Below are 9,430 nucleotides of genomic sequence, written 5' to 3' on the forward strand. Positions count from 1 at the left end.
GATGTCGCATTCATTTATATTGATGTCGCATTCAATTATATTGATGCCGCACTAATTTATATTGATGTCGCATTCATTTATATTGATGTCGCATTCATTTATATTGCTGTCGCATTCATTTATATTGATGTCGCATTCATTTATATTGATGTCGCATTCATTTATATTGATGTCGCATTCATTTATATTGATGTCGCATTCATTTATAATGATGTCGCATTCATTTATATTGATGTCGCATTAATTTATATTGATGTCGCATTCATTTATATTGATGCCGCATTCACTTAAAATGATGTCCCATTCATTTAAAAAAAGGTCACATTCATTAAAATGATGTCGCAAGCAGTCACCCAGATGTCGCTTTCGAATAGAGATGATTTGTAACCATCAGTTTTCTGGAATAAAACTATCGCTTCTAAAACACAAATAGAGTGCATTTAGTAGTCAGTTTCGCAGGTATTAAATATTGTCGCAATTAATAAAGGTGTAATATTCTGAGGATACAAATAAATTAGCTTTTTACTTCACCGAATTTGTTGAATTCATGTAAAATAGTGTTGCATTAATTTGATTGCGGCCTCCTTAGATTGTTTTTTAAATCTGATAAAAAAATTATGGTTAGGAAATACTCTTTCTATAGATGTCGCATTTGCAAAAAAACGATTGTCGCGTTAATTAGAGTTAAACTCTCAAATTATTTTTTTTAAACTTTTTTATTATATTTTGGGGGCTGCCATTAAACAAGCCCCTTTTTTATCTATTTTTGGTCATATTCCAATCTGGTTAGGAAGACCTATTTCTATCGATGTCGCATTCGGAAAAATGATTGTCGCATTGCTCCGCGTTAACGACGTAATTTATTTTTTATTACAAATTATATATAATATTTGGGGGCTGCCATTAAATAAGCCCCCATTTAATATTATCTATTACTGGTCACATTCCAATCTGGTTACGAAGAACGATTTTTGGAAAAATTGTTGTCGCATTGGTTCGCGTTAACGACTTAATTTTCTTTATATAATTTATTGTTTTATATTTCGGGGGGGCTAACATTAAATTAGCCCCTTTTATCATTTGTCTATTATCTCATAACCTAATTTGTCGCATTCGTTAAAAATAGTGTCGCAATAATTCGCATTGACGTCTCTTTATATTAAGGTTAATTAAAATTATGAATTAATATGGGGGGGTTACGGTTAAGTTAGCCCCCCCCCCACTTTCTATATTAATTTTCTCATAAATTATTTTTTCGCAATCAAAATTATATCTGTCGCATTTCTTCGCATTGACATGTAGTGGCTATGATATTCTGTCCTGGTTGAATAACGAAATTATGGGGGCTGACGTTAATTTAGCCCCCCTTTAATTTTAATTATATCTCGATAATGGTTAAGTCGCATCTCTTTTTCTTGCTGTCGCATTCTGTCGCGTTGTGGGTGCATAAAATTGGTAGAGAACTTTTCTGGGAAATCAAAAAAGTGGGGCCAACTTAACCGACCCTGCTTGGGTATCCGGACCAAGTTTGGGCCCCGGGATAAAAATGGAACACGCTTATATTGCCAAAAGAAACAACACAAATATAAAAAGCCGAATGGTTAGTATTACAATTTTATTTATCATCGATGTATTTATAAATAGTTTTTTTGGTCAGAGAAAATTTAAAAGAAATTTTAAAAAACGCTTACAACTCTTGAATTGGCAAGATTTTACCATATTTAGTTTACACCTTGGTAAAATAAAATAAATCTTAGTTTAATATTATATCTGGTTAATGTAACTTAACCTTTGAAATCCGTCCATTATCGCGCTTACGGAGACCCACCTCGACGATTCTCACTACTCCCCGGACCTGTTTGGCCACTCTTTTGTGGTGTACCGGAAGGACAGAAACCAACACGGAGGCGGAGTTTGCTTGGCCATTACCAGTGAGCTCCCGTCCTTCTCTATTGACCTTGACACGAACGTCGAAGCGGTAGCTGCCCGTATAAACGTTGGGTCATCTTGCCTGCCACTCTGCTGTATCTATCGCGCCCCGTCAGCAAAGACGTCCTACACTAAGCGCGCCAACGCGCTACTCACCCAGTTGGCAAACGCTTCCTCGGGCCTAATTATGGTCGGGGACTTCAACTATCCCAACATCGACTGGCTGTCCCTGACCAGCCGCAGCACGGAGGTCACAAGCTTTATTCATACCGCAATGTGTTAGTCGACCTACACGAGAAAATGACTCGGGTGGAAATATTCTGGACCTTGTATTCGTGTAGAATCCCTCGCTCCTTGACACTATGACGCACCTCCCGGGTCTCGGCGATCATAACTTCCTCCTTTTTGGCATCCCAGCAGTCAGACTCCCAAACCGCCCCCCACCGCGATACATCCCGAACTTTAATCTCGCGGACTTTGATGCCATCTCCCGCAGTGTCTCCTCCCTCGATCTTAGCTCCGACGTACCGGTCCAAGCCGCTTGGGCTGCCGTCAAGGATGTCCTCGCTGCAGCCATTCGACGTCATGTCCCCTTGAAAAGGATCTCCTCACGGCACAACCTTCCTTGGATAGGTTCTTCCCTCCGGCTTTTATTCGAAAAACTAAGCGGCGGTACACTCGTGCGCAGTTGCGCCCCACGGCTCCCAACATCCAAAACTTCAAATAGCATCGGGCCATAGTAAAGTACGCGCTTCGGGCACAGCGCACCCACCACCTCGATCATGTCGCGTCAAATCTCACCGACAACCGACGGCAGTTCTACCAACTCATCGCCCGAAAAAACCGATCCGCAGGGATCCCTGAACTGAAGCTAAACGGAAGGATATACTCCACTGCCTCGGACAAGGAAACATTCCTAAAAACGTTCCCTGCGCACCAATTTGAAACCGACCTTGCCCCCTATCCTTTTCTCGGTCCAAGGTGTGCGAAAACTACTGGCTACCACCAATGCATGCAACGCCCTTGGTCCGGACGGTATCCCGGCTATTGTGCTCCGTATTTGTGCGCCCGCACTGGCTGCGCCCCTAACTCATCTCTTCCAGCAGTCCTACAACCATGGGGTCCTCCAAGATGACTGGAGCACTGCTAATGTCAAACCGGTCCCAAAGGGTGGGGATCCGTCGGATCCGGCTGAGCATCGGCCCATTGCCCTGCTTTCCCAGGTGTTGAAGGCAGTCGAGCACATAGTGGCATCTGATATTACAGTCCACCTCCAGCGGCACAACCAAATCCGCCCGTACCAGCACGGTTTCCGGACGGGTTTCAGCACTGAAACCCAACTGCTGTGCTGTGTTGAGGATTGAACTTCCGGGCTCGAGAGGGCCGGACGAGTCGACATCATCTTCCTCGACTTTCGCAAGGCGTTCGACTCGGTCCCCCACGAGCTCCTCAAGTCAAAGCTCCACTCCTACGGCATCAAAGGGCACACGCTCACCTGGATTTCGACCTACTAGGCTGACCAAAAATTCCGAGTGGTTGTTCTTGGAGCCCAGTCTGAGTGGCATCCAGCTCAGCGGCGGATCTAGGGGTAGGCAAGGTAGGCTACAGCCTACCCGTAATTTTCTAGGGGGCCCCGCCGCCCACAATCATTTCCATCTACAATACGGTTAAGTGTTTTATGAAAATTTTGTAAAATGGAAATCAAAATTTTAGCTTATCAAAAAACATCAAATTCAATTTATCGGAACGTTTTTTAACGTAAAGTGTGGGGAAGGGGGCGGGGCAGAGTGTAACGCGACGGACCGGGACTATTTGTGTTAACCCCCTTTCTAGCCTTTGGCTTTCGCTGCCAGATGCACAGAACACGCGGAAGGGAATAAATATTTTTGGTCGGCTTGCACAAGAAAGAGAAATATTCGTGGAAATGTTTCCCCCGATATAGAATAGAAGAAGGGGAGATAAGGATCAAAAGGCGCATAGCGCTGCATACAATAGTGCAACTGCTCCAAGGTTTGTAGAAGCGCTTATCGCAAATTCGCAACTGCCCGGGCCCAACCTGTCCAACTAGAAGAGGGGAGTGCCTGAAGAGGGGGGAACGGTTTGTGTCTTTATAATTTTGCGGTTTTACCCGGTTTTCAACACTTTTGCGATATTTCGTGACTCTTTATCTTGACGAGTCGACGATACGGGCCATCTTTCGTTCCATTTCGTTTTGTGTTACAGAACGAGTCTTTTTTTTTGTCTCTCCAGTCGAGTTTAAAATTTTGGCAAGAGCGGACTTCTACCTCCTCGAGGTTTAAAGAAGCCTTAAAGCGCTGGTCTAAAATTTAAACACTTAGATAATATATCTCAAACCAAAAGCCCTTTTAAAGGCTAATTGGTTATTATTTTAAACAGTCTTTTTGAAGACTATTAGTAGCTACTTTTTGAAACAGCCTAAGCTTTTTTCAAGGGTAATAGTAGCGACTAGCTACTTTTTAGAACAGCCTTTTTCAAGGCTATTAGTAGCGACCAGTTACATTTTGAAACAGCCTTTTTAAGGCTATTTGCACTTTTTCAAGGCTATTAGTAGCGACCAGTTACATTTTGAAACAGCCTTTTTAAGGCTATTTGCACTTTTTTCAAACAGCCTTTTTAGGCTATTTTTACTCTTTCAAACGGCCTTTTCAAGGCTATTTTTAATTTTGTACTTTTTCAAACGGCCTTTTCAAGGCTATTTGTAATTTTGTACTTTTTCAAACGGCCTTTTCAAGGCTATTTGTAATTTTGTACTTTTTCAAACGGCCTTTTCAAGGCTATTTTTAATTTTGTACTTTTTCAAACGGCCTTTTCAAGGCTATTTGTAATTTTGTACTTTTTCAAACGGCCTTTTCAAGGCTATTAGAAGTTATTTTTTAAAAAGAAAGCCCATTTCAAGGCTATTAGAAGTTACTTTTTAAAAAGAAAGCCCATTTCAAGGCTATTAGAAGTTACTTTTTAAAAAGAAAGCCCATTTCAAGGCTATTAAAAGTTACCTTTTAAGACGGTCCTTTATAGGGTTTAAGCTCGGACTTCTCCTAGAGCCTCTACGGGCTTTTCAACTATTTGCTCTGGTTAATCATTTTTCGTGGTTGGGAAATTTTTTTATTTTTTAAAGCCGCTCAGCCCGCTCTTATAAAGTTAATTTGAATGGTTAGTTTTAGTGTGGAGATTAAATATGAAAAGATTTAATAACACTCACGCTTCAGGAGCCGAAAAGCGAAAGAAGAGAAAATTAGAACAAAAACCAATTGATTCTCAAAAGGATACAATTCGAAAGTTTTTCAAAATTTTACCAATGAAATTATTGAAGCCCAAGAAAAAGCTACAGAACCAAGTGGGCAAGGAGAATTTGTTGAGGATCAATGTATTTCAAACGGCTCCGAACCAAAACACGAAGAAATAATTAATAAAAGGGCAAATACTATTGGGGAGATTAACTTGGTGAATTCAATGCTTGACAGTCGATTAGCATTTACTGTTTTATTGAGTAACGACAAACCAGCAAAAGATGAAAATATAGACAAGGCACAGATACCAACAATAAAACCTGTTAAAGATATTAGCTTTAGTAAAGACGATGACCCAGTTCAGCCTAAAATGAAAACATTTCCACAAACCGATTTTAATGGGCAAAAAAGAAGTTTCAATTTAAATTGGTATGATAAATTTCCAATGCTAGAATATTCGGTTGAAAACAACAAGGCGTATTGCTTTTGCTGTCGTCATTTTTTCTTCTACTAAGAATTCTTTGACTAACGGTTATTCAGACTGGAAAAATACAGACATGAGATTTAAAAACACTTTAGCTCAGATAAATCACCCCACATGTTTGCATACGAAAAGTTTCAAATGTATCGTCAGAGTAAAAATAACGGATCAGTCGCGACGAAAATCGATAATCAAAGAGAAAGCGATGTTACGCGGAATCGCGACGTTTTAGCTACGTTGGTTAGAATTGTTATTCTTTGCGCTCAGCAAGATATTGCTTTTCGGGGACATAGGGAAATGAGTGATTCGGACAACAGAGGTAACTTTATCGACATTTTAGAGAAGGTTAAGAAGATGTGCCCTGATTTAAAAAATAAATTAGGTAAAATGCCCAATAACGCGAAGTACACTAGTTGTATAATTCAGAATTAATTAATTTCTTTGAGTGGTAACATAATTCAAAAAATGATAAGATCCGAAATTGATTATTCTGGTGGATACTTCTCTGTAATTGCGGACGAGTCGAGAGATAAAGGTGGATTAGAGCAATTGAGTGTATGCGTCAGATACACTGTTAATGGGGCCGTTAAAGAAAGGTTCATTGGATTTTTAGACCGACACTCATTGGACGCCAAATCAATTTCTTCTGGTATAATTAAAATTGTTGAAGAAAGTGGACCTCGCAATTACAACTGCGTTCCTCAAAGTTATGATGGTGCGAGTGTTATGTCAGGAAATATAAGTGGTGTAAACATACAAATTCAAACCGCTGTTGGTGGCCCTTGTCCCTACCTACACTGTTACGCTCATCGTTTGAATTTCGTTTTAATATATTGCTGTTCGAAGTTAGGGCCCGTTGGAGAACTTCTTGGACTTTTTCAAGCAATTTTCAACTTTCAGTGCAACTCAGTAATTAGATCCAATTTTTTTTTAATCACAAAGTGCTCTCAATTACAAGGATGTACTGAAAATGCCCCAGAGTTGCCATACAAGGTGGTCGAGTAAACGAAAAGGGATTAACTACTTCAGAAATAGATTGGATGCCGCATTATTAGGTTTAGACAATATTATTGAAAATGGTAAATCAGAAGAGTCGGCGGAGTGTAGAGGGTACATTTCTCAGTTAGAAAACTTTCAAAACTTGGTACTGTTAATTGCTTTAGACGAGGTTTTAGGAACAACAAATGGTCTTTTGGAATATTTACAAAACTCCAAATTGGCATATTCACGAGCCGTTTCTTTGTGCAAAGCTACAGTTAGTGAACTTAGAGAAATGAGAACTGATACTAAATTTACTGAAATATGGGACGAAGCTTCCAAGCTTGCCAAAACAGTAAATGTTTCAATACCAGATCCAAAGAGTGAATTTGATCCAAGCAAAACGGTAGTTAGTAAGAAATTGAAAGAGTTTTTAGTTTACGATAGCTTAGGAAACAGGGAAAATGAAAACATGAACGTGAGCCAGAAATTAAAAAGTACATATTTCGAGATTTTGGATAAATTTAGCGCAGAAATGAATAGAAGGTTGACCGATAACTCTTCTGTATTAAATTATTTATTGGCGTCTGATCCTCGGAGTGTTCAATTTCTAAACGAGGCTAATGTTATAAATTTTTGTAATATTTTTGAGAGATTTCAGTTCAATACTAGAGACATTAAAGATGGAATAAAAGTTGTTAAACGCCTTATGACAACCGAAAACGTTGTATCAACTCAAGACTGCCACAAGAGTATTTTGGACATCAAGGATGGCTATCCAGAGATTGTGAAGTATTTTAATGTAATTCAGTGTATCCCGGTTTTCAGCGCGGCATGCGTGAGGAGTTTTAGCACCCTTAACAGAATAAAAACAAACACACGAACGACAATGCGTCTTTCAAACTTATCTTTGTTATCTCTTAATAGAGATCTAACCAATATTTTGAAAGATAATCCCATGAAAGTTGTTGATGAGTTTTCTAAACAGAACAGAAGAACCGCTTTTTCTTATTGAATTTTTTTAAATAAATAACTTAATTTGTCTCACTTAGCACATTCAACAATTTTATAAATTTAACATTTAGTTTTTAGAATTATGTGTGGTTGGGGGCCCACTTTTAATATTCTAGCCTACCTCGAAAAAATCCTGGATACGCCACTGATCCAGCTTCGTTGGGCGTTCCTCAGGGGTCTGTACTTGGACCACTGTTATTTATAATCTACATTACCGACCTTGGAGACAACATCATATCTACTAAATATATCTTTGCGGATGATGTCGCACTCTCTCGCACAATCTCCACTGACCAAAACCCATCTATACTCCATTTGGACCTATCCCGAATTGAGGAGTGGAGCGCGACATGGAAGCTTCCGCTCAATTTCAAGAAGTGTACAGTCCTCTCCCTTCACAACCGCGGTTGTCCGTCCCACGTTGCCACCTACACCCTCGGTGGGGATCCCCTCAAGAAGGTCACGTCCCTCAAATATCTGGGTGTGACCTTAACGCCTACCCTGAAATGGAGCACCCACATTGACCATGTAACGTCTCGGGCGGCACGCTCATTAGGCCTCGTTCGGCGCCACTTGGCGCATTGCTCTTTCACCACGAAGTCCCTGGGTATAAAAACCTACGTCCTGTCCACGCTCGAGTAGTGCTCTGCGGTCTGGTCCCCTACCTCGACCAGCGGCATTAACTCCAACAAAACTATTCAGCTCGGTTTCTGAAAGCTCTCGCGCAATACTTTGAAGAGAGGGTAAAGTCGCTTCGCTACCCTCTCTGCCTCCGTCGGGCGTCGTCCTCCAATCACATTTTTTTTAGGTTTTTTAGACTGCAGAAGCCAGCACCGACCACGAATACGAGATTTAAAACTGAACCGAACTGAATTTTTCAGAATTTTTAACCACACGCTATTGCATTGCCGCCTGCAACTAGGGAATCGCATGGTTAGACGGGAGCCCGTAGGAATCTCGCCGCATTTCCAATCTAGGGTACGTAGTCTAGATTATCTTTGTAGGTAGGGTGTCGGCTGGAGTTGCTATAGCATCCACTCTTAATCCCACTGCTGTGTGCGAAGTGGGAATTGGTCCACCAATTACTGTACCTTCTGGCCGGTTGAGTGGTTTGCGTCTAGGGTGCTACTACCCATGCTGGATTTGTCACCTGTCCGGACTGGCGTAGGGCACTATGATGATAGGCCTCTGGTGGTATGGCCCCTGTTGCTAGGTACACCGGGCTATAAATTCTGACACACTGGCTTCTGATACTAGACGGGATAAGCGCTCTCACAGGCTCTCACAGTTCTGATTGCATTGTCGTGTTAAGATAAATTAAAATATGTCCTACCAGGGAATTGTAAAGTAAAATAGAATGAATAGAAAATGTTTAGTAGTGTTGAAAGCGTTATGGGGAGTATAAAAAACTAACTTTTCAAATGAAATCTTGTTGAATTACATCACCATCGTGCAACAAAGTTTGATGATTTATCGTGTAATTAACCAATAGCTTATATTTTCAATTTTTAGGGAGAAAGAGGAAAGTGTAATAATAAGCGAGTCTCAAAACTGCACCGCCATCTATCAGCTTTAGAATTAACTATAAGGAAGGTTCTTGTAACAACAAAGTGAAGGCAAGGCTGTCAACATAGGTATCCAAGATACGATGTCAAAGTACTACTTTTTCGTCAAACCGCGCATGTGTCACATATAATAGAAACTCACTTATTTGATTCTCATAAACACAATGAGGAAATCGGTAATTATAAAGAATATTTGAAACCCTTTTTTGATTTGC

General features: G+C 40.4%; 1 protein-coding gene across 1 annotated transcript; it reads left to right on the top strand.

Moving 5' to 3' along the window:
* The first annotated feature begins 5,125 nt into the window (after positions 1–5,125).
* LOC149960510 (zinc finger MYM-type protein 1-like) lies at positions 5,126–7,651 on the top strand. Its single transcript, XM_090180297.1, has 5 exons — positions 5,126–5,314; positions 5,926–6,062; positions 6,132–6,567; positions 6,617–7,428; positions 7,564–7,651. Exons 1-5 carry the CDS (start codon positions 5,126–5,128, stop codon positions 7,649–7,651), a joined length of 1,662 nt encoding a protein of 553 aa, XP_090036423.1.
* Positions 7,652–9,430: the final 1,779 nt, after the last annotated feature.

The sequence above is a fragment of the Leiobunum rupestre genome, chromosome 1 (genome assembly GCF_980474605.1).
Source record: "Leiobunum rupestre chromosome 1, qqLeiRupe1.1.hap1, whole genome shotgun sequence".
Classification (NCBI taxonomy): Eukaryota; Metazoa; Arthropoda; class Arachnida; order Opiliones; family Sclerosomatidae; genus Leiobunum; species Leiobunum rupestre.